This window comes from Somniosus microcephalus, chromosome 4 (genome assembly GCF_052327205.1).
Source record: "Somniosus microcephalus isolate GS21.2 chromosome 4, FLI_Smic_1.0, whole genome shotgun sequence".
In the NCBI taxonomy this organism is placed as follows: domain Eukaryota; kingdom Metazoa; phylum Chordata; class Chondrichthyes; order Squaliformes; family Somniosidae; genus Somniosus; species Somniosus microcephalus.
In genome coordinates this window covers 341,093,816-341,118,916 of record NC_140990.1, presented here as the reverse complement: position 1 = coordinate 341,118,916, position 25,101 = coordinate 341,093,816, and the positions used below count along the sequence as shown (strand labels likewise).

Below are 25,101 nucleotides of genomic sequence, written 5' to 3'. Positions count from 1 at the left end.
CCAATTGCACTCTATGGCAGTGAGGTATGGGGACCGCTAACTCAACAAGAATTTGCAAAATGGGACAAACACCCAATTGAGATCCTACATGCAGAATTCTGTAAAAGTATCCTCCGGACTCAAAGGAAAACAGTAAACAATGCATGCAGGGCGGAACTAGGCCAATATACATTAATAATCACTATCCAAAAAAGAGCCACCAAATTTTGGAATCACCTACAAATGAGCAATCCCCAATGCTATCACTACGACGCCCTGAAATGCCAAGAGCTGACCATAAAGAAGAATACCCTCAGTCAACTAGTCCTGGGACTCAGTGAAGTAACTACTAACAATACTAACAATAACCAGCCCCAGGACAGTGACAGGGTAACACAAAGAATTCGACCCAACACAATCGTCGCTAAGCAAAAGGAAAAATATCTGACATATTGGGCAGAAACAACAAAAACCCAAAGCAAACTCAATTGCTACTTGGCCCTAAACAGACAATACAACATAGCTGATTACCTGACCATGGTAAAGGATAACAAACTGAGAAGAACCTTGACAAGGTACAGACTTAGCGAACATAGCCTAGCGATCGAAAAAGGCAGACACAGGCAGACCAGGCTGCCAAGAGAGGACAGGATATGCTCTCACTGCAGTCAGGGAGTGGTGGAGACAGAGATGCACTTCCTCACAGCTTGTGGAAAATATCAGGGCATCAGGGAGAATTTCTACCAAAAATTCTCACAAATATGCCCTGATTTCAGAAATCTGAATGACAACCAAAAACTCCCATTCCTACTGGGAGAGGAGAGAAGCTGTATAACACTGGCGGCACACTATGTTACAGCTTGCCATGAACAGAGGGACAACCAGTAAACTAAGAAAAGAATATATATAAACAATGCGAATGTATATTTATACACTCAGGGATATACCTGTTTATACACTGTATGAATAGAACTGCGTTTATGTGCTGAACCATAAATGTATTTTGATGCTTTGGCAACATAAGATGTAACTTATCATGCCAATAAAGCGATTTGAATTGTGAATTGTGAATTGAGAGTCAGTGTCTGTGGAACTGTACCCCAGTGAGAGTCAGTGTCTGTGGAACTGTACCCCAGTGAGAGTCAGTGTCTGTGGAACTGTACCCCAGTGAGAGTCAGTGTCTGTGGAACTGTACCCCAGTGAGAGTCAGTGTCTGTGGAACTGTACCCCGGGGAGAGTCAGTGTCTGTGGAACAGAACCCCAGTGAGAGTCAGTGACTGTGGAACTGTACCCCAGCGAGGGTCAGTGTCTGTGGAACTGTACCCGAGTGAGAGTCAGTGTCTGTGGAACTGTACCCCAGTGAGAGTCAGTGTCTGTGGAACTGTACCCCAGTGAGAGTCAGTGTCTGTGGAACTGTACCCCAGTGAGAGTCAGTGTCTGTGGAACTGTACCCCAGTGAGAGTCAGTGTCTGTGGAACTGTACCCCAGTGAGAGTCAGTGTCTGATGGAACTGTATCCCAGTGAGAGTCAGTGTTTGTGGAACTGTACCCCAGTGAGAGTCAGTGACTGTGGAACTGTGCCCCAGTGAGAGTCAGTGTGTGTGGAACTGTACCCCAGTGAGAGTCAGTGTCTGTGGAACTGTACCCCAGTGAGAGTCAGTGTCTGTGGAACTGTACCCCAGTGAGAGTCAGTGCCTGTGTAACTGTACCCCATTGAGAATCAGTGTCTGTGGAACTGTACCCCAGTGAGAGTCAGTGCCTGTGGAACTGCACCCCAGTGAGAGTCAGTGTCTGATGGAACTGTACCCCAGTGAGAGTCAGTGTATGTGGAACTGTACCCCAGTGAGAGTCAGTGTCTGTGGAACTGTACCCCAGTGAGAGTCAGTGCCTGTGGAACTGTACTCCAGTGAGAGTCAGTGGCTGTGGAACTGTACCCCAGTGAGAGTCAGTGTATGTGGAACTGTACCCCAGTGAGAGTCAGTGTCTGTAGAACTGTACCCCAGTGAGAGTCAGTGTCTGATGGAACTGTACCCCAGCGAGAGTCAGTGTCTGTGGAACTGTACCCCAGTGAGAGTCAGTGTCTGTGGAACTGTACCCCAGCGAGAGTCAGTGTCTGTGGAACTGTACCCCAGCGAGAGTCAGTTTCTGTGGATCTGTACCCCAGTGAGAGTCAGTGTCTGTGGAACTGTACCCCAGTGAGAGTCAGTGCCTGTGGAACTGTACCCCAGTGAGAGTCAGTGCCTGTGGAACTGTACCCCAATGAGAGTCAGTGTCTGTGGAACTGTACCCCAGTGAGAGTCAGTGCCTGTGGAACTGTACCCCAGTGAGAGTCAGTGTCTGTGGAACTGTACCCCAGTGAGAGTCAGTGTCTGTGGAACTGTACCCCAGTGAGAGTCAGTGTCTGTGGAATTGTACCCCAGTGAGAGTCTGTGTCTGTGGAACTGTACCCCAGTGAGAGTCAGTGTCTGTGGAACTGTACCCCAGTGAGAGTCAGTGACTGTGGAACTGTACCCCAGTGAGAGTCAGTGTCTGTGGAACTGTACCCCAGTGAGAGTCATTGTCTGTGGAACAGAACCCCAGTGAGAGTCAGTGTCTGTGGAACTGTACCCCAGTGAGAGTCAGTGTCTGTGGAACTGTACCCCAGTGAGAGTCAGTGTCTGTGGAACTGTACCCCAGTGAGAGTCAGTGTCTGTGGAACTGTACCCCGGTGAGAATCAGTGTCTGTGGAACTGTACCCCAGTGAGAGTCAGTGTGTGTGGAACTGTACCCCAGTGAGAGTCAGTGTCTGTGGAACTGTACCCCAGTGAGAGTCAGTGTCTGTGGAACTGTACCCCAGTGAGAGTCAGTGTCTGTGGAACTGAACCCCAGTGAGAGTCAGTGCCTGTGGAACTGCACCCCAGTGAGAGTCAGTGTCTGTGGAACTGTACCCCAGTGAGAGTCAGTGCCTGTGGAACTGTACCCCAGTGAGAGTCAGTGTCTGTGGAGCTGTATCCCAGTGAGAGTCAGTGTCTGTGGAACTGTACCCCAGTGAGAGTCAGTGTCTGTGGAACTGTACCCCAGTGAGAGTCAGTGTCTGTGGAGCTGTACCCCAGTGAGAGTCAGTGTCTGTGGAACTGTACCCCAGTGAGAGTCAGTGTCTGTGGAACTGTACCCCAGTGAGAGTCAGTGCCTGTGGAACTGTACCCCAGTGAGAGTCAGTGTCTGTGGAGCTGTACCCCAGTGAGAATCAGTGTCTGTGGAACTACCCCAGTGAGAGTCAGTGTCTGTGGAACTGTACCCCAGTGAGAGTCAGAGTCAAAGACACTGACTCTCACTGGGGTACAGTTCCACTGAGTCTGGCGAATGCTATGGTACCTCCCACACAGGTGGAATAGCTCGAGTAATGACAGGACTGATGGGGCCAGCAGGAGAAAGCAGTAGACTGTCCTTTGCGGCCGGGCCGACCTGTGACAACTCCGTCTATATGTGAAAGCTGGAAGGTTGGTCCTCTGTCCATGACGTTATCAAAATGCAAATAGCAGGCGAGCCTGTTTTCAGTTCAGCAGTGATGTATCGCAGAGCTCTGGGAAAGGCTTAACGTGGATCAAATGGACAATCTGTCTGGTTGTAACCAGTCTAGCACTTGATTAAAGTGAGGAGCCTCGTTCAAATGCCATCTCTGCGGAAAACGCTATCATTTTCATTTTAATCTGCTGAATAATCTCCACATCCTTTTTATAGACACTAAAAGTGTCTGTGTGTAACCAGAGAAAGGTGCTTGTGGCCCAGGATTTACACACTGGCCTCTCAAACTAGGCTGAGTGACTCAACAATATCACCGGACACAACCAGCCAGAGGTAGAGCGGAACCAACGGGGCAAATAGACAACTGTCTGATGGGACTCGTGCTCTGACCTCGATCTCCCATTTCCCTCGTCTCTCCTCCTACTCTGCTGAGGCCTTGTCTGAACTTTACCCGGTTATCCCTCCTAACTTCGATATCCACCATCTGACTCACTCTCCCACCTACCTGCGTCTTCACCGTGATAAACCAAGAGCCATCACACAGTCCCCGACTCAAACTCATTCTTACCCAGGGCCTCAAACTGTGGGACTCCTCCCCTCCCTCAGTCTCCCCTCAAACTGTGGGACTCCTTCCCTCCCTCAGTCTCCCCTCAAACTGTGGGACTCCTCCCCTCCCTCAGTCTCCCCTCAAACTGTGGGACACCTCCCCTCCCTCAGTCTCCCCTCAAACTGTGGAACTCCTCCCCTCCCTCAGTCTCCCCTCAAACTGTGGGACTCCTCCCCTCCCTCAGTCTCCCCTCAAACTGTGGGACACCTCCCCTCCCTCAGTCTCCCCTCAAACTGTGGAACTCCTCCCCTCCCTCAGTCTCCCCTCAAACTGTGGGACTCCTCCCCTCCCTCAGTCTCCCCTCAAACTGTGGAACTCCTCCCCTCCCTCAGTCTCCTCTCAAACTGTGGGACTCCTCCCCTCCCTCAGTCTCCCCTCAAACTGTGGGACTCCTCCCTTCATAGAAACATAGGAGCAGGAGTAGGCCATTCGGCCCCTCGAGCCTGCTCCGCCATTTAATGAGATCATGGCTGATCATCCAAATTCAGTACCCTGTCCCTGCTTTCTCCCCATATCCCTTGATCCCTTTAGCCTTAAGAAATATATCCAACTCCTTTCTTGAATATATTTGATGAATTGGCCTCCACTGCCTTCTGTGGTAGAGAATTCCACAGGTTCACCACTCTCTGGGTGAAGAAATTCCTCCTCATCTCTGTCCTAAATGGCTTACCCCTTATCCTTAGACTGTGACCCCTGGTTCTGGACTCCCCCGACCATCGGGAACATCCTTCCTGCATCTAGTCTGTCTGGTCCTGTCAGAATTTTATAAGTTTCAATGAGATCCCCTCTCATTCTTCTAAACTCCTGCGAGTATAAGCCCAATCGACCCAATCTCTCCTCATACGTCATTCCTGCCATCCCAGGTGTCAGCCTGGTGAATCTTCGCTGCACTCCTTCCATGGCAAGAACATCCTTCCTCAGATAAGGCGATCAAAACTGCACACAATACTCAAGGTGTGGTCTCACCAAGGCCCTGTACAACTGCAGCAAGACATCCTTGTTCCTGTACTCGAATCCTCTCGCTACGAAGGCCAACATACCATTTGCCTTCTTAACCGCCTGCTGCACCTGCATGCTTACCTTCAGCGACTGGTGCACAAGGACGCCCAGGTCTCGTTGCACTTCCCCTTCTCCCAATCTATCCCTCAGACTCCCCTCAAATTGCGGCAGTCTTCCCCGTCTACCCACCTGTTCACCATATCCCTCAATCCTTTCTCCCCCCCAGAAACATATCTGGCCCTTCGATTATACACTGCCCTCTTCAATGTACTTCCCTGGGAACTTATTCCACAAACTCGAAACCCCTTGGGGTGAAACAATTCTCCTGACTTCCCTTCTCTTTCCTCACTTCCTCATTTCGAACTTGTGTCCCCTGGGATTCAAACCTTTCCCCAGTGGGAGCTGAGGTGCAAAGTGGGCAGGAGAGAGAAAATGCGGGAAGTTAGCCTTAAAAGTTGAAAACCGAACACACGGAATCCTTGATGAAGTCATCCACTGTGGGCCTTGCAGAGCAGGTTGCTGTGGTGACAGGCCGTGTAACTGATATCACACTCCCACCAATAGCAGTTCCATAAATCAGTTCCCCTCCCACTTAGCTCCTTGTGTCAGCGTGCTGAGACTGAGTGACTGAAAGCAGGCTCCTGTATGGTGTGTTGGGTAAGCGTGGTATGCGTTCCGCTGACAACTCGGCAACATGAGCACTTCATGTCATCGCATGGCCTGGCTCCTTCCCCACTCCCCTTCAACCCCTTCAAAAAAACACGGGCAGAACAGCGTTAACGTGGTTGCTGTGTGCATCATGTCCAAACAATTACAGCAACAACTTGCAACCAATGTTCCCTCTGATTGTTTTTTGGGTGTGCGGCCCCTTTTACCGGCTGTGCGGCCCATTCAAATTTTCGCGCATGTGCGGTTTCTTCCATTGAAAAGCTGCTGAGTGGCCTTCGCAGGTCCTCTAGATCACGGCGCGACTGCGCGGCCTAGCGGGAATGTAGCACCTTTAACGTAGTAAAATGTCCCAAGGTGCTTCACAGAGGCATATTCAGAGCAAAATTGACAGCGAGTTAAAGAAGGGGATATTAGATGGGACGACTAAAAAGATTGGCCAAAGAGGTAGGATTTAAGGAGCATCTTAAAAGAGGAACGAGAGGTGTAAAGGCGGATAGCAAAATACTGCGGATGCTGGAAATCCAAAATAACAACAGAAAATGCTGGAAAAACTCAGCAGGCCAGGCAACATCCGTGGAGAGAGAAACAGAGTCAAAGTTTCAGGTCGGAACCCTTCGTCAGGACTGAAAAAACACAGGAAATGAAAGAGATTAAAAGGCCAGTTTGGGGGCTGGGAAATGGGGATGAAAGAACAAAAGAGAAGTGAAGAGACATTCAGAGGTATTCAAAACCAGACGAGATGGTGATCGGACTAGTGGAGAGACAAAAGACGGCTCTAGATTAGGTGTGAAACGCGCTGGCAGAATGGGAGACAGCTGCCATGTGGGAGAGAGAAAAAGGGGGAAGGGCACAAAACAAAGGTGTGGATAAAAAATATATATATATAGAAACATAGAAGATAGGAGCAGGAGTAGGCCATTCGGCCCCTCGAGCCTGCTCCGCCATTTAATGAGATCATGGCTGATCATCCAAATTCAGTACCCTGTCCCTGCCTTCTCCCCATATCCCTTGATCCTTTAGCCTTAAGAAATATATCCAACTCCTTCTTGAATATATTTAATGAATTGGCCTCTACTGCCTTCTGTGGTAGAGAATTCCACAGGTTCACCACTCTCTGGGTGAAGAAATTCCTCCTCATCTCTGTCCTAAATGGCTTACCCCTTATCCTTAGACTGTGACCCCTGGTTCTGGACTCCCTGACATCGGGAACATCCTTCCTGCATCTAGTCTGTCTAGTCCTGTTAGAATTTTATAAGTTTCGATGAGATCCCCTTACATTCTTCTAAACTCCAGCGAGTGCAAGCCCAATCGACCCAATCTCTCCTCATACGTCATTCCTGCCATCCCAGGTATCAGTCTGGTGAATCTTCGCTGCACTCCCTCCATGGCAAGAACGTCCTTCCTCAGATAAGGTGACCAAAACTGCACACAATACTCAAGATGTGGCCTCATCAAGGCCCTGTACAACTGCAGCAAGACATCCTTGTTCCGGTACTCGAACCCTCTCGCTACGAAGGCCAACATGCCATTTGCCTTCTTAATCGCCTGCTGCACCTGCATGCTTACCTTCAGCGACTGGTGTACAAGAACACCCAGGTCTCGTTGCACTTCCCCTTCTCCCAATCTATTGCCATTCAGATAATAATCTGCCTTCCTGTTTTTGACACCAAAGTGGATAACCTTGCATTTATCCACGTTATATTGCATCTGCCATGCTTCTGCCCAATCACCCAACCTGTCCAAATCATACTGGAGTTTCTCGCTATCCTCCTCACAGCACACACGCCCACCCAGCTTTGTGTCATCTGCAAACTTGGAGATATTACATCTAGTTCCCTCGTCCAGATCATTAATATATATTGTGAATAGCTGGGGTCCAAGGACCGATCCCTGCGGTACCCCACTAGTCACTGCCTGCCACTCGGAAAAAGACCCATTTATTCCAACTCTTTGCTTTCTGTCTGCCAACCAGTTCTCTATCCAAGTCAATACCTTGCCCCCAATCCCATGTGCCTTAACTTTACACGCTAATCTCTTATGCGGGACCTTATCGAAAGCCTTTTGAAAATCCAAATACACCACATCCACTGGTTCTCCCTTATCTATTTTACCAGTTACATCCTCAAAAAATTCCAGATGATTAGTCAAGCACGATTTACCTTTTGTAAAGCCATGTTGACTTTGTCCGATCCGGTCACTTTTTTCCAATTGCTCTGCTATTACATCCTTTATAATGGACTCTAGCATTTTCCCCACTACCGATGTCAGGCTTACCGGTCTGTAATTCCCCGTTTTCTCTCTACCACTCTTTTTGAACAGTGGGGTTACATTAGCTACCCTCCAATCCATGGGTACTGTTCCAGAGTCTATCGAATTTTGGAAGATGACCAGCAATGCATCTACTATTTCTAGGGCCACTTCCTTAAGTACCCTAGGATGTAGATTATCAGGCCCTGGGGATTTATCGGCCCTCAATCCCATCAATTTCCCTAACACCATTTCCCTACAAATACTGATTTCTATCAGTTCCTCCCTTTCATTAGACCCTATGTTCCCCGACATCTTTGGGAGGTTATTTGTGTCCTCCTTTGTGAAGACAGAAGCAAATGTAATAGGAGCCGAGGTAATGATCTGAAATTGTTGAACTCGATATTGAGTCCGGAAGGCTGTAAAGTGCCTAATCGGAAGATGAGGTGTAAAGGCGGAGGGAATTCCAGAGCTTCGGGCCTCAGCAGATGAAGGCAAGGCCGCCAATGGTGGGGCAAAGGGAATGGGGATGCGCAAGAGGCCGGAATTGGAGGAGCGCAGAGATCTCGAAGGGTTGTAGGACTGGAGGAGATTACAGAGATAGGTAGGGGGCGAGGCCATGGAGGGGTTTGAACACAAGAGAAGCTGTTTAAATTTGAGGTGTTGGTGGACTGGGAGCCAATGTAGGCCAGCGAGCACAAGGGTGATGGGTGAGCAGGGCTTGGTGTGGGTTAGGAATAGATATGGACAATTACCAATAGCCGTTGAAGAAAAAATCACGTAAAAAAAAACTTGCATTTATATAGCGCCTTTCATGACCTCAGGACGTCCCAAAGCACTTTACAGCCAATGAAGTACTTTTGAAGTATAGTCACTGTTGTAATGTAGGAAACCCGGCAACCAATTTGCACACAGCAAGATCCCACAAACAGCAATGTGATCATGACCAGGTTATCTGTTTTAGTGAAGTTGATTGAGGGATAAATATTGCCCAGGACATCGGGGAGAACTCCCCTGCTCAACTTCGAAATAGTGCCATGGAATCTTTTACATCCACCTGAAAGGGCAGACAGGGTCTCGGTTTAACGTCTCACCTGAAAGACGGTACCTCCGACAGTGCAGCTCTCCCTCAGTACTGCACTGGGAGAGTCAGCCTGGATTCTGGGCTCAGGTCTCTGGAGTGAGACTTGAACCCACAACCATCTGACCCAGAGGCGAGGGTGCTGCCCACTGAGCCACGGCCGACAGGTCGGAAAGGTCTCAAAATATTTCATTGATATATGGGGTCATTCCATGATTTGTAAAAACGTTCTCCCTGGGAGAACTGCCTCCGCCTGGAAGCATCAGAGAACGGATTACTTTTGAAGTGCGAACACTGTTACGTAGGTGAACGAAGCAGCCATTAGCGCACAGAAAGATCCCACAAATAGCAATGAGATGAATGGCCAGTCAATCTATGTTTGGTGGTGTTGGTTGAGGAAGGAATGTTGGCCCAGGAGGTCACCGAGATAATTGGCGCGATTCCTCGATTGGTGGATCTGGTGAGGGAATCAACGGTTGGGCGATCTGACAGCATCACGAAATGAACACACGGTGAGGACATAACTCAACTATCTAAAGCAATACCTCACTGTTGACAAAGCCATGATTGTAACCTCGGCAACAGTGTTTCCAGAGGATGCATTCCCCATTGTTAATTAGCAGCAATTTTGTTTCTTTTAACCCAACAGTTGGTGAAGTGGCAATTTTGTTCCTGAGGGCTCATCTACTCCCATGGTCAGTCAACAAAGAGTGTCAAACATAGGATTAATACATTGTCAGCACAGAGAGAGAGACAGAGAGAGAGAGACAGAGAGCGAGAGAGAGAGTGACAGAGAGAGACAGAGAGCGAGAGAGAGAGAGAGACAGGGAGAGAGAGAGAGAGAGAGACAGAGAGAGAGAGAGGTAGTGCAACTCTGCCGAGCCTTAGGCCTGTACATAGTTAACGGTAGGTTCAGAGGGGACTCCCTAGGGAGACTCACATACTCCTCAACTCTTGGGTCTAGTGTGGTGGACTATACAATCACTGACCTGGACCCCTGCGATATCAACTCATTCACTGTCAGGCAGCAATCCCCCCTCTCAGACCATAACCAAATAAATATGTACCTTAAACTTTCTGCCCAAACTACAGACACAAAAAAGGAACCCAGTAAGCTCCATAAAATAAACCAGACATACAGATGGGCCCCAGACAGTGGAGAAAAATTCATCACAGCACTAAAGTCACCTGATCTCACAAGTAAAATATCAAAATTTAAAGAAAACCCATACGAGATCACCAGAGATGGTGTAAACATGGCCATAGAGGATATAAATATGATCTTCCATGAGGCAGCTGTAAAAGCCGACCTTGTGAAACAGAAGAGGAAGCGTCACAAAAGACAAAATAAAAATAAGAAATGGTTTGACCACGAATGCAAAAATGCCAGAAAAGACCTGAGAAAAATATCAAACCAAAAGCATCACCAACCAAACAATCCGGACCTACGTACTAGATACAATGAAACCCTCAAAAGATATAAACACACCATTAGGAACAAAACACAAAACTATACCCACAAAATACTCGAAGAAATTGAAAACTCCACCAATCCAAAACAATTCTGGGAAATGTGGAATAACCTGAGTACAACACAATTGCAAGCATTACCAATCCAAGATGGAGACATCTGGAGAACACATTTTGAAAACCTCTACAAAGACATCCCAATAAACGAAACAAACCCAAGTCAACATCAGGTCACAGAAAAACTCCACACATTAGAAGCAACAATTAAAGACAACCAAAACCCTCTAGACTCCCCAATCACATGGAAAGAACTGGCCACAAAAACAAAATCTCTCCACCTAAAGAAAGCCTGTGGCCCAGACAACATCAAAAATGAAATGCTCAAGTTCAGCAATATGGAGATGCAGGGTGCGATACTCAAACTATTCAACATCATATTACGCTCAGGCTGTTTTCCCGATATCTGGTGCCAAGGACTAATCTCCCCCATATATAAAAGTGGAAACAAATCAGACCCAAATAACTACCGCGGCATCTGTGTCAACAGTTGTCTAGGGAAGTTATTCTGCAGTATTCTAAATAGTAGATTACTTGATTTTCTTAACAAACATAATATCCTCAGAAAAAACCAAATAGGCTTTCTTCCAAAACACCGCACAGCCGACCATATCTATACCCTTCACACCCTCATTGGAAAACATATACACCAAACAAAAAATGGGAAAATATTCGCCTGTTTCATCGACTTCAAGAAAGCCTTTGACTCTATATGGCACGAAGGGCTCTATTATAAACTTCTTCAGTGTGGAATAGGGGGCAAAGTCTATGACCTTATTAAATCAATGTATCTGAAAAACAAATGCGGGGTCAAAATTGGAGACAAACGCACCGATTTCTTCACCCAGAGAAGAGGCGTCCGGCAGGGCTGCAATTTGAGCCCGACCCTGTTCAACATATACATAAATGAATTAGCAGACATGCTGGAGCAAAGCGAGTCACCAGGTCTCCGTCTCCTGGATGGAGAAGTGAAATCCCTGTTCTATGCGGACGACCTGGTTCTGCTGTCTCCCACAGAACAGGGATTACAGCAACAACTAGACCTACTCGACAAATACTGCCAAAATTGGGCTCTAACAGTAAATCTAAAGAAAACCAACATCATGATTTTTCAAAAAAGGCCCAGATGTCAGGAAAACAAATACCAGTTTACCCTCAGTGATACCACTATAGGACACACTATGAGCTACACCTACCTTGGTCTAACTATTACAGCATCAGGGAGCTTCAGCATAGCAGTGAATGCACTAAAAGAAAAAGCCCGAAGAGCCCTATATGCAATAAAAAGAAAATTCTACAACATCCAAATCCCAATCAAAATCTGGCTCAAAATATTTGACAGCATAATCCTGCCCATTGCACTGTACGGTAGTGAAGTATGGGGCCCGCTAAATCACCAAAGCTACACTAAATGGGAAAAACACACAATAGAAGCCCTACATGCAGAATTCTGCCGAAGCATCCTTCGCACCCAAAGAAAAACGCCAACAAATGCATGCAGAGCCGAACTAGGCAGATACCCACTGATAATAAACATCCAAAAACGAGCACTAAACTTCCTAAATCACCTCAAATCTAGCTCCCCAGACACCCTTCATTTCAAAGCCTTTCAGACCCAAGAGCTAAACCCAGAAAAGAGTCCCCTGAGTCAGCTGCTACTGAAACTAAGTACTCAGCCGGACCCTGACCAGCCCCAGACCAACACAGCCGTCCAAACACCAATCCGAGTGAACCAAATCATTAAAAAATGCAAAGAAACCTACCTGGAACATTGGAACAAAATAACCGAAAGCCAAAGCAGATTAGAATGTTACCGGGCCCTAAAAAGAGAATATAAACTGGCAGACTACCTCACGACCATCAGAGACACAAAACAGAGACAGACCCTCACCAGGTACAGACTAAGCGACCACCAACTGGAAATTGAAAAAGGCAGATACAAGAAATCCTGGCAGCCTAGAGAGAATAGAATATGCGACCAATGTCTGGCTGGCGAGGTTGAAACAGAAATGCATTTCCTCCTAAAATGCGAAAAATTCAACACATCAAGAAACATATTATTCAACAAGCTAAGCCAAACAACCCCAGATTTCAAGGAATTGGATGATCTGTCAAAATTGAGATTAGTCCTAGGAGAAGGAGACAGACCATACCTTGGGGCCAAATATGTAACAACATGTCACAACCTGAGGACTGTTTAAAATTAAGACTGTTTAAAATTAATATTGAACGTACCAAATGAAGTACAAAGATGTTTAAAATTAATATTGTTTAAAAGTAATATTGTATGTACCCAACAAATGTCAAATCGATTGACACCTACAGAATGTTAGAAAACTGTACCTTTTTGCAATGTAAGCTTTGGCAATATGGTTCTCTGTAAACTTTCATGCCAATAAAGCATTTGAATTGAATTGAATTGATTGAATTGAGAGAGAGAGAGAGAGAGAGACAGGGAGAGAGAGAGAGAGAGAGACAGGGAGAGACAGAGAGAGAGACATAGAGAGACAGAGAGCGAGAGAGAGACAGAGAGAGAGAGAGAGAGAGAGAGTGACAGAGAGAGAGAGACAGAGAGAGAGAGACAGAGAGAGAGACGGAGAGGGAGAGACAGAGAGAGAGACAGAGAGAGAGAGAGAGAGAGAGAGACAGAGACAGAGACAGAGAGAGAGACAGAGAGACGGAGAGAGAGAGAGAGAGAGACAGAGAGAGAGACAGAGAGGGAGAGACAGAGAGAGAGAGAGAGAGAGAGAGACAGAGAGAGAGAGAGAGAGACAGAGAGAGTGAGAGAGACAGAGAGGGAAAGACAGAGAGTGAGAGAGAGACAGAGAGACAGAGAGAGAGAGAAAGACCCTCCCATCATTCACCTTTCATAAACTTAAGCTCATCCTAACTCGCACCAAGTCCCTTTCACCCATCACCCCCTGTGCTCGCTGACCTACATTGGCTCCCAGTCCGGCAATGCCTTGATATTAAAATTCTCATCCTTGTTTTCAAATTCCTCCATGGTCTCGCCCCTCCCTGTCTCTGAAATCTCCTCCAGCTCCACAATCCCCCGAGATCTCTGCGCTCCTCTAATTCTGGCCTCTTGAGCATCCCCGATTATAATCGCTCCACCATCGGTGGCCGTGCCTTCAGCTGCCTGGGGCCCTTAGCTCTGGAATTCCCTCCCTAAACTTGTCTCCCTGTCTCTCTTCCTTGAAGGCCCTTCTTAAAACCTACCTATTTGACCAAGGTTTTAGTCACCTGTCCTGATGTCTCCTTCTTTAGCTCGGTGTCAGTTTTTTGTCTGATTGCGCCCTTTGTGAATGGCCTTGGGTCGTTTTACTATGTTAACGGCGTTCAATACGTGCAAGTTGTTGCTGTATGTAAGCCGTGCTGTACCTGCCCTGGGTGTGTTTTTCTGTGTTAGGGTCAGTGTGTGGGTGCAGAAATATTCGACGTTGAGGCCTACCTTGTATTTTCTCAGGACCAAAGGAGAAAATGAACTCGACCTTTGAGTATTCGGGGAATCTGTCATCTGCGGGGAAAGATTAAAAAGATGTATATTAATCAGACAGTGACTTTAAACAGCTGCCGATGCCTTCAACACAGCAACAGCACGAAGCTGTCAGACTGGTCGAGCGAGCCAGCGGCTGATTCCAAACATTCACAACCGTTGTTCTTTGCTCTTTGTCACAATTTCCCCCCTCCTCTCCCGATAGTACTGACTCCCGCTGGGCTACAGTTCCCAAAGGACGATGGGAGCCCACCACTGCCTTACCCGAGTGTGCAAGCCTGCGCAGCGAGTGTCGCCACGGTCACGGAGGGAGTGCAGCGAAGATTCACCAGACTGATACCTGGGATGGCAGGAATGACGTATGAGGAGAGAGTGAGTCGATTGGGCTTATACTCACTGGAGTTTAGAAAAATGAGAGGGGATCTCATTGAAACTTAGAAAATTCTGACAGGACTAGACAGACTAGATGCAGGAAGGATGTTCCTGATGGCGGGGAGTCCAGAACCAGGGGTCATAGTCTAAGGATAAGGGGTAAGCCATTTAGGACTGAGATGCGGAGGAATTTCTTCACCCAGAGAGTGATGAACCTGTGGAATTCTCTACCACAGAAGGCAGTTGAGGCCAATTCATTAAATATATTCAAGAAGGAGTTGGATATATTTCTTGAGGCTAAAGGGATCAAGGGGTATGGGGAGAAAGCAGGGACAGGGTACTGAATTTGGATGATCAGCCATGATCGCATTGAATGGCGGAGCAGGCTCGAGGGGCCGAATGGCCTACTCCTGCTCCTATCTTCTATGTTTCTATATTAGACCGAGGTGGGGGAAGGCTATCACAGCCAAGCACATTCCTCTTGGCTGGACAATGCTCAAGAGCAGAAACCCTTGCTGATTCTTCCCTTCCCTAACCCAGGGGTCAAGGAGGTCAATTGTAGCACCTCCAGTTGTCTCACCAGCTGGGGTCAGCTCACTCAGCACGGGCCGGGGATGGAGCCTGGGCCTTTCCTGCTCTGTGCGTGTGTGGGGTTCAATACCACAGCAGCTACTGCCCTCAGTCTCTGAGCCATAAGGGAACCCGAAGTGATCAATGGGAGACTCTTGGCTCATTTTAACCTTCTTGGTAATACGTGTGTCTTTTTCTTGACTTTTTATATGAACAGTGCGTCAGACTGACATCACCGGGGGACAGCACTCGCCGTTTGAACAGAATTAGACGAGAGCAAGTCTCGCTCAATAGTGAGAGGGAGTCGCCTTATGCCAGACACCTTTCAGGGGCCTCGATACAGAACAGGTCTGTAATCAAAGCACCTCGGCTGCTGAAAGGCATCAAAGAGCAAGAACTGACTGCTTGGCTTAGTGATAACAAGACACAGGCTGCCCGGTTACTATTCCATCCTTTGTTGGATACGTGCATCCAGGGGAGCTGCAACAATTTGTCCCAGTGACCCCTGGGTTAGAGAGAGGGGGAAATCAGCCAGGGTTCCTGCTCCTGATCACTGTCCAGTGACCCCTGGGTTAGAGAGAGGGGGAAATCAGCCAGGGTTCCTGCTCCTGATCACTGCCCAGTGACCCCTGGGTTAGAGAGAGGGGGAAATCAGCCAGGGTTCCTGCTCCTGATCACTGCCCAGTGACCCCTGGGTTAGAGAGAGGGGGAAATCAGCCAGGGTTCCTGCTCCTGATCACTGCCCAGTGACCCCTGGGTTAGAGAGAGGGGGAAATCAGCCAGGGTTCCTGCTCCTGATCACTGCCCAGTGACCCCTGGGTTAGAGAGAGGGGGAAATCAGCCAGGGTTCCTGCTCCTGATCACTGTCCAGTGACCCCTGGGTTAGAGAGAGGGGCAATCAGCCAGGGTTCCTGCTCCTGATCACTGCTCAGTGACCCCTGGGTTAGAGAGAGGGGCAATCAGCCAAGGTTCCTGCTCCTGATCACTGCTCAGTGACCCCTGGGTTAGAGAGAGGGGGAATCAGCCAGGGTTCCTGCTCCTGATCACTGTCCAGTGACCCCTGGGTTAGAGAGAGGGGCAATCAGCCAGGGTTCCTGCTCCTGATCACTGCTCAGTGACCCCTGGGTTAGAGAGAGGGGCAATCAGCCAAGGTTCCTGCTCCTGATCACTGCTCAGTGACCCCTGGGTTAGAGAGAGGGGGAATCAGCCAGGGTTCCTGCTCCTGATCACTGTCCAGTGACCCCTGGGTTAGAGAGAGGGGAAATCAGCCAGGGTTCCTGCTCCTGATCACTGTCCAGTGACGCCTGGGTTAAAGAGAGGGGAAATCAGCCCGGGTTCCTGCTCCTGATCACTGTCCAGTGACCCCTGGGTTAGAGAGAGGGGAAATCAGCCAGGGTTCCTGCTCCTGATCACTGTCCAGTGACCCCTGGGTTAGAGAGAGGGGAAATCAGCCAGGGTTCCTGCTCCTTTTCACTGTCCAGTGACCCCTGGGTTAAAGAGTGGAGAAATCAGCCAGGGTTCCTGCTCCTGATCACTGTCCAGTGACCCCTGGGTTAGAGAGAGGGGAAATCAGCCAGGGTTCCTGCTCCTGATCACTGTCCAGTGAACCCTGGGTTAGAGAGAGTGGAAATCAGCCAGGGTTCCTGCTCCTGATCACTGTCCAGTGACCCCTGGGTTAGAGAATGGGGAAATCAGCCAGGGTTCCTGCTCCTGATCACTGTCCAGTGACCCCTGGGTTAAAGAGAGGGGAAATCAGCCAGGGTTCCTGCTCCTGATCACTGTCCAGTGACCCCTGTGTTAGAGAGAGGGGAAATCAGCCAGGGTTCCTGCTCCTGATCACTGTCCAGTGACCCCTGGGTTAGAGAGAGGGGAAATCAGCCAGGGTTCCTGCTCCTGATCACTGTCCAGTAACCCTGGGTTAGAGAGAGGGGAAATTAGCCAGTGTTCCTGCTCCTGATCACTGTCCAGTGACCCCTGAGTTAGAGAGAGAGGGGAAATCAGCCAGGGTTCCTGCTCCTGATCACTGTCCAGTGACCTCTGGGTTAGAGAGAGAGGGGAAATCAGCCAGGCTTCCTGCTCCTATATTAACGATTTGGAGGAAGGGACCGAGTGCAACATATCCAAGTTTGCCGACGATACAAAGATGGGAGGGAAAGCAGAGAGTGAGGAGGACATAAAAAACCTGCAAAAGGACATAGACAGGCTAAGTGAGTGGGCAGAGGTTTGGCAGATGCAATATAATGTTGGAAAGTGTGAGGTTATGCACTTTGGCAGAAAAAATCAAAGAGCAAGTTATTATCTAAATGGAGAGAAACTGCAAAGTGCTACAGTACAAAGGGATCTGGGGGTCCTGGTGCATGAAACACTGAAGGTTAGTATGCAGGTGCAGCAGGTGATCAGGAAGGCCAATGGAATCTTGGCTTTTATTGCAAGGGGGATGGAGTATAAAAACAGGGAAGTCTTGCTGCAGTTATACAGGGCATTGGTGAGGCCATACCTGGAATACTGCGTGCAGTTTTGGTTTCCATATTTAAGAAAAGATATACTTGCTCTCGAGGCGTTTCAGAGAAGGTTCACTCGGTTGATTCCGGAGATGAGGGGGTTGACGTATGAGGAAAGGTTGAGTAGGTTGGGACTCTACTCATTGGAGTTCAGAAGAATGAGAGGCGATCTTATCAAAACATATAAGATTGTGAGGGGGCTTGATCGGGTGGATGCGGTGAGGATGTTTCCACTGATGGGTGAGACTAGAACTAGGGGGCATAATCTTAGAATAAGGGGCTGCCCTTTCAAAACTGAGATGAGGAGAAACTTCTTCACTCAGAGGGTAGTAAATCTATGGAATTTGCTACCCCAGAGAGCTGTGGAAGCTGCGACATTAAATAAATTTAAAACAGAGATAGACAGTTTCCTCGCAGATAAGGGAATATGGGGTTACGGGGAGAGGGCAGGGAAGTGGACGTGAGTCTAGATTCGGATCAGCCATGATCCTATTGAATGGCGGAGCAGGCCCGAGGGGCCGTATGGCCTACTCCTGCTCCTACTTCTTATGTTCTTATGTTCCTGATCACTGTCCAGTGACCTTTGGGTTAGAGAATGGGGAAATCAGCCAGGGTTCCTGCTCCTGATCATTGTCCAGTGACCCCTGGGTTAGAGAGTGGGGAAATCAGCCAGGGTTCCTGCTCCTGATCACTGCCCAGTGACCCCTGGGTTAGAGAGAGGGGAAATCAGCCAGGGTTCCTGCTCCTGATCACTGTCCAGTGACCCCTGGGTTAGAGAGAGAGGGGAAATCAGCCAGGGTTCCTGCTCCTGATCACTGTCCAGTGACCCCTGGGTTAGAGAGAGGGGGAATCAGCCAGGGTTCCTGCTCCTGATCACTGTCCAGTGACCCCTGGGTTAGAGAGAGGGGGAATCAGCCAGGGTTCCTGCTCCTGATCACTGTCCAGTGACCCCTGAGTTAGAGAGAGGGGGAATCAGCCAGGGGTCCTGCTCCTGATCACTGCCCAGTGACCCCTGGGTTAGAGAGAGGGGGAATCAGCCAGGGTTCCTGCTCCTGATCACTGTCCAGTGACCCCTGAGTTAGAGAGAGGGGGAATCAGCCAGGGGTCCTGCTCCTGATCACTGCCCAGTGACCCCTGGGTTAGAGAGAGAGGGGAAATCAGCCAGGGTTCCTGCTCCTGATCACTGCCCAGTGACCCCTGGGTTAGAGAATGGGGAAATCAGCCAGGGTTCCTGCTCCTGATACGATAGCAAAATACTGCGAAATCTGAAATAACAACAGAAAATGCTGGACAAACTCAGCAGGCCAGGGCAACATCCGTGGAGAGAGAAACAGAGTCAACGGCCCCGATTTTCAGCTTGTGTGGGGAATGGTCGGGTTTCCCTGAATGTGGGGTTTCTGACACACATAAAAAAGTGTCAGCCAGCTCCATGCAATTTTCCCTCAATTGGCCAATTAATTCCCAGCATGTGGGAAGCCTTGCTAATTGTCTAAATCGAGTCAGAAATCCCCACAATATGATGTCATCATTCGTGGTGCTTTCAAGGTCCATGGCAAACACTGCATCCTCTGAAGGCTTCCAAATGAACCATACAGGATGGCAGAGGAGCCTGCAGCAGCTGTGGCCAGTGCCAGACCCAGAGCTGCCTTCAAATTCGACGAGGCTTCACTGCAGGCATTATTAGATGGGGTTAGGGCCCACAGGGAGGTCCTCTTCCCTAGCTCAGGGAGGAAGAGGCCTCCAACTGAGACCAATGCTGCATGGATGCAGGTGTCAGCAGATGCCAACTCGCTGGGAGTCACCAGAGGAACCTTGGGATTACATCTGTAACTCCTCCCTTTACTCCCCCACAGTACCATCCAGAGCCCCCGTCCTCACTGTGGAGGAGGAAGAGGCTGTGCAGCCAGACTCCTCAGAGGAAGCTCCAACCTCTGAGGGTGCAGCGTCAGCAGAAGTAAGCGCACCCAGCACCAGCGCAGACACTCACACCTCGGGGGGACCTTCAGGACATAGAGTAGTGTTATCACCTGGTGTTTCACAGCTGACAAGTGAGCCTCAGCAGATACTGGAGACAGGGACAGCAGTGGAGAGTCCTCGTCGGAGGGTGCAGGGCTCTGCCAGCTCAGCTCAGCTGCGCTGCATCTCGACCCTCTGCCTCTGAGTCCATCCGCAAGAGAAGAGGTGATGGATCTCCATGCACAGATGCAGGAGTCTCTGGCAGGTTTTGTCTCCAGGGTCGCTGCGAGTGTGGAGCGAATGGAGGAGTCCATAGCGACCATGAGCAGAGCCTTTGTGGAGTCATTGGCGCATGAACGCAGCACCATGGAAAGGTTGGCAACCTCCATGGAGGAGATAACTCGCCAGCATACGGAAAACATGGTGAGTGCTCATAAGAGAATGACATCTCTTGAGGAGCGTTGGCCATCTGTTGAACAGAGAAACCAGATCTTCATGGAAGTCCTTCTGAGTAGGACTGCCAGTGCAGAAACGGGTCCCACTGGCCCCCTAAAGTGCAGCAAGGTGCTCTCAAGCCACTTCCAAGCGCTGGCCCCTTCTGGCCTGTGCAGCTTCAGGTGAGTGAGCAGCAGCCTGGTGCTCCTGGTGCTCATCCTGCTGTTCCTGGTTCTGCTGCTGCCACCTCTGCTGTTGGAGATCCTCTAATGCCAGGAAGGGAAGGTGCCAAAGGCCTCCCATGCTTCTAGCAGATGCCTCGGTTGAGGAGGTCCTGAGTTAGGGTGGTGAGAGGGGCTTCCCAGGAGCTCACACTGAAGAAGTGTGTGAGGCTCCAACTTTCTGCAGCTGTTCCTAAGGCTTCAAAAAGTTCCCCCAAGCCTTGATCAACAAGGTCCTGCAGCCTGCAAATGCTGCCTCTTTAAATCTCTTCAGCCCTCAGCGACCTGCTGCTGCAAGCAAGCAAGCCAGCTGTTTTCGCGCCAGCTCTCATCGGCGGGGTTCCCCGCAGACGGGTTTTAGGTGGGGAAAGCCCCAAAGTCGCAACGGCACGGGAAAATCGTCCTTAACAAGGTGATCATTGGTGATTAGTGCTCCGACGAGCAGTCCCGCCAGCGGCGGGCAGGACTGAAGCGGGGCGCGTGGAAACGGCGGTCTGAAAGTCGGATGGGGCGGGGAATCAGGCGGGGGGGGGTCCCGACCCGCTTTTGCCGCGATTTTTGGACCATGGCCGCATGAAATGCCGCCCGACAGCTGCCCGAAAATCGGGGCCAACGTTTCAGGTCGATGATCCTTCGTCAGAACTGGAAAAAAGCAGGAAATGGAAAGCAGGTTTAGGGGCTGGGAAAAGGGGGAGGGGATGGAAGGACATAAGGGAAGGTCAGTGATTGGATAGAAAGCAGGAGCGATTAAGAGACATTGAGAGACATTGGCCTAGAAATTCAGTATAGCCACTTTTGGGGCGGTAAAGTCGGACGGCCGCTAAAGTTTGCGCCCGGCGCAAAGTCGCGCCCCATTCGCCGATATTCAGTTGCATCGCCCCAAGAGGTTGCTGCTGCGCAAAAACAGGCGATGCACGACTGTCTTTAGGCGCTAAGCCGGCGGTGCTGAGCGATACCCCCGAGGCCGGGCGCAGCGCAGGTGCGGCGAGTTCTTGATTGACGGCAGACACTCTGGCGCCAGTCATCGCTTAAAGGGGGAGGGTGGATTTGTTTGCCTGCCACGCCCTGCACACTGCAGCCCTCAACCTAGGCCTGACCACTTCAGCTTCACCTGTACAACGCCCAGGACTATGGAGAAGGCCAGGGAGAGAGCGCAGTGCTTCAGTGATGGTGACCTGAGGCTGCTGGTTGGCGCAGTGGCCATGTTTTGTACCCAGAAGGGGGCAAAAGGCCGCTGCCCAGCGCCTACTGGAAAGCCTGGAGGGAGGTGTCCAACAGGGTGTCTTCCAACAGCGTGGTTGCCAGGACTCCTGTGCAATGCCGGAAGAAGTTCAACGACCTCACTCGGATTGTCAGGGTGAGTACCCTTTCCAGTGTCCTCCTCATCCTTGCATGTGCACCTCACATTATGGGCAAAGGGACCTGAAAGCCCTAATGGCCAGCCCTCATCCAGCAGCTATGGGCCTGGCATGAAAATCAATTGCACATTCAGCACTTTACACACTGTCCAAGCTATTCGACCATGGGAGGCATTGCAGACAAGATCAGGGCTACACACTGTCCAAGCTATTCGACCATGGGAGGCATTGCAGACAAGATCAGGGCTACACACTGTCCAAGCTATTCGACCATGGGAGGCAGTGCAGACAAGATCAGGGCTACACACTGTACTTAGAGGCCGTCCTTTCTCTTGCAGGCCAAGGTTGCGCACAACCGGCGCAACCAAACTGAGACAGTTCCTGACCTCAAAGAGCTCTCCGACCTCGACCAGCGTGTGGAGCGCATTATGGGAGGCCGGCTGATTGGCCCCGTCGCCACTGGAGATGCCGACCCTGTTCTGGGCACCAATGGTAAGGGCATCACCTTTTGGACCTCTCTCGTTCCACTTGCGCATCAGATCAGCATCCTTTGCCACTGTCCGACCAATGCGGTGAATGGCACCACTCATGCCTCCCTCGCTGCCGCCCTGTCCTCACTCTAAAGCTACTCTTGTGCCTTCCTGCTTTCAGATGGTGAATCGCCAGGTGAGGAGGCGGGCCCTCAAGCTGCCACTGTCAGCCCTTCGGAAGATGAGGAGGAGGAAGAGGAAGCCAGCCCATCAGTGCCACCCTCAGCCGTGCCAGCCCATGGCGATGTAGGGGACACGCCTTCCCTGGAGGGGAGCCGGGGGGAAGGGTCGGAGGAGAGTGAAGCTCCGAGGCCCAGCGGCCTGCAGCAACGCGGGAGGGGTGGGGAAGCTCGGCGGACTTCTCCCCAGAGGGTGAGTGCGGCCTCCAGTCCTGCGACGGTGAGCGCAGAGGAGGTGCGCCTCCTAGAGGAAATGGCCGTCCAGGCTGAGCGCAGGCACACTGAGCTCATGGCTGCAGTGGGAAGGGTGCCTGACTCCATAGAGTCACTGGCAAGGAGTGTCCAGGAATTCGGGGCAGCACAGGCCAGGAGTCTGCAACAATTCAGTGCAGCACAGGCCAGGAGTCTGGAACAATTCAATGCAGCACAGGCCAGGAGTCTGCAACAATTCAGTGCAGCACAGGCCAGGAGTCTGGAACAATTCAGTGCAGCACAGGCCAGGAGTCTGGAACAATTCAGGGCAGCACAGGCCAGGAGTCTGCAACAATTCAGTGCAGCACAGGCCAGGAGTCTGGAACAATTCAGTGCAGCACAGGCCAGGAGTCTGCAGGACATCGCGGCAGCACAGTCGGCTTCTAGCCAAGTGCTCAGTCGTGCCGTCCATTCACTGGCTGGTGTGATGCGGACACAGACCAGGGCCACACGGGCACTAACTGCTGCCACCCTCGCTGGATCAGCCAGGCATCGCCAGGGCACTCGCCGCGCAGCAGCAGCCCAGCAGTCTGTCCTTCAGCTGTTTGCTGCGCATGCTGCAGTGCTGGCCCGTGCGAGTGCCAATGTGTCAGGCGACCAGCGAGCACCTGCGATCTGCCAGGTTGCCACCATTCCTGCAGCCGACACTGCCACTCCGCCATTGCAGCTGCCAGGAGCTGCTGGACACACTGCTGCCGCCCAGCCAGAGTTGGAGCAGGCAGCAGCCGGCCACTCCAAGGTCAGAGCTGGTGCAGGCCGACCCCCAAGGGCATCTGCCGTCTCGCCATCTGCCCCTCAGCAGCCTTCCCCCAGCCTTGCTGCAGCCGCTGGGGTCCCATTGAGGAGCTGCTGCAGGGCAGGAAGGGGCCACTCGCGGAAGCGAGGTGGATCACCCTCGCAGGAGAAAAAGTAGAAGGTGTGGCCATGTGTTTTTTTTATTTTTGAGGCCGAGAAGGTTTTTTGATATATGAAGGCCGAGACTGGTGTCTATCTTTTTTTGTGTAAGGCCGAGACTGGTGTCTTTCTTTATTTGTGTAAGGCCGAGACTGGTGTCTTTCTTTATTTGTGTAAGGCCGAGACTGGTAGTTCTGTGTTTTTGGAGGGGGCTTCTCCACATGAGCATGTAATGTGGGAAGGGCAGAGGTGTTCAATAAATTTTTGTTGTTAAATTGCAGTGTGCATGGTTTTTTGGTTAAGTCCTGGTTGCCCTGCTCGGCTGAGGGCTTGTGGAGCGGCTACATTCATCTGCTGACATTGGCACAAGCCAGTCCCTGAGAGGGGGCCCAGAACCGACGTTCAATAAGCCGGCGACGGGCGGCCCTTGCACTTTGTGCCTCCCTCCTGTGCTGGTCCTCCTCCTCCTCCTCCTGCTCCTCCTCCTGAGGTGGTCCTCCAATCTGTGGTGGCAGTGGCTGAGTCCTGCGGATAGCCAGGTTGTGCAGCATGCAGCAAACGACCACGAAATGGGAGACTCGCTCCGGAGAATACTGCAGGGCTCCACCGGAACGATCGAGACAGCGGAACCGTTGCTTCAGGACGCCGATTGTTTGTTCGATGATGTTCCTGGTCGCTTGATGGCTCTCATTGTATCGCTCTTCAGCAGGGGTGCTGGGCGCACGGAGCGGGGTCATCAGCCAGGTACACAAAGGATAGCCTTTGTCCCCGATAAGCCATCCTCGTGGGCGAGGTTGTGCCTGGAACATGTCTGCCACAGAAGTCTGTCGCAGGATGAAGGCATCGTGGCTGCTGCCTGGAAAGCGGGCATTGACAGCTAGGATGAGCTGCCTGTGGTCACACACCAGCTGTACGTTCAGCGAATGGTAGCCCTTCCGGTTGCGGTAATCCTCGGCATTCTCCAGAGGTGCCCGCAAAGCCACATGCGTGCAGTCAATGGTGCCCTGCACCATGGGGAAGCCCGCGAATGCTGCAAAGCCCATTGCACGCTGTTGCTGCTTGTCAAGGGCCATGCAGAAGGAGATGAACTGACGTCTCCTTTTGAAAAGGGCATTGGTCACCTGGCGGATGCAGCAATGCACGGCGAACTGGGAGATGTTGGCAATGTCCCCAGTAGCGGATTGGAAGGAGCCGGTGGCATAAAAGTTGAGAGCCACCGTCACCTTCACTGCCACCGACAGAGACGTCCTGCTCCTCAGCTGTGGCTGCAGATCAACGGCAAGCAGCTGGCAGATCTCTGTGACCACCTCCCTTCTGAATCGCAGCCTCCGAACACACTGCTCCTCAGACATCTGGAGATAGGAGAACTGCTGGCGGTATACCCTGGGTGGGTAAGGCCTCCTTTGCCGACGCCTGTTGCCCCCTCTCCGTCTAACCAGGGCTGCCACTCTCTCACGGCGTCTGTGAGCCCTTTGGATGTAATTGAGAAAGCCTGCATTGACACCCATTGCAGCCCCCATAATATGCTGGCAAACAATGAGATGTCAATGAAGGCAAAAACTTTTTGAAAGCTGTGGCCTGAAGCCTAGAAGTACCTGTCCGAGTGTTGGGCCAAAGCAGAAAGCTATCTACGATAGCAAAATACTGCAGATGTTGGAAAGCAGAAAGCTATCTACCTTGGTCTCTCTCCAAAGATCCGTTTCGCAAGAAGGTGTGCTGCAAAAT

General features: G+C 50.7%; 1 protein-coding gene across 6 annotated transcripts in view; it reads right to left on the bottom strand.

Moving 5' to 3' along the window:
- Window positions 1-25,101, bottom strand: part of LOC147120730 (tensin-1-like) — a 303,214-nt gene that overhangs the window by 227,492 nt on the left and 50,621 nt on the right. For all 6 annotated transcript variants that reach the window (XM_085986962.1, XM_085986961.1, XM_085986958.1 and 3 more), the window contains exon 10: window positions 14,064-14,129. In XM_085986962.1, the coding sequence (XP_085843088.1) occupies window positions 14,064-14,129 (66 nt within the window). The remainder of the gene's footprint in view (window positions 1-14,063; window positions 14,130-25,101) is intronic.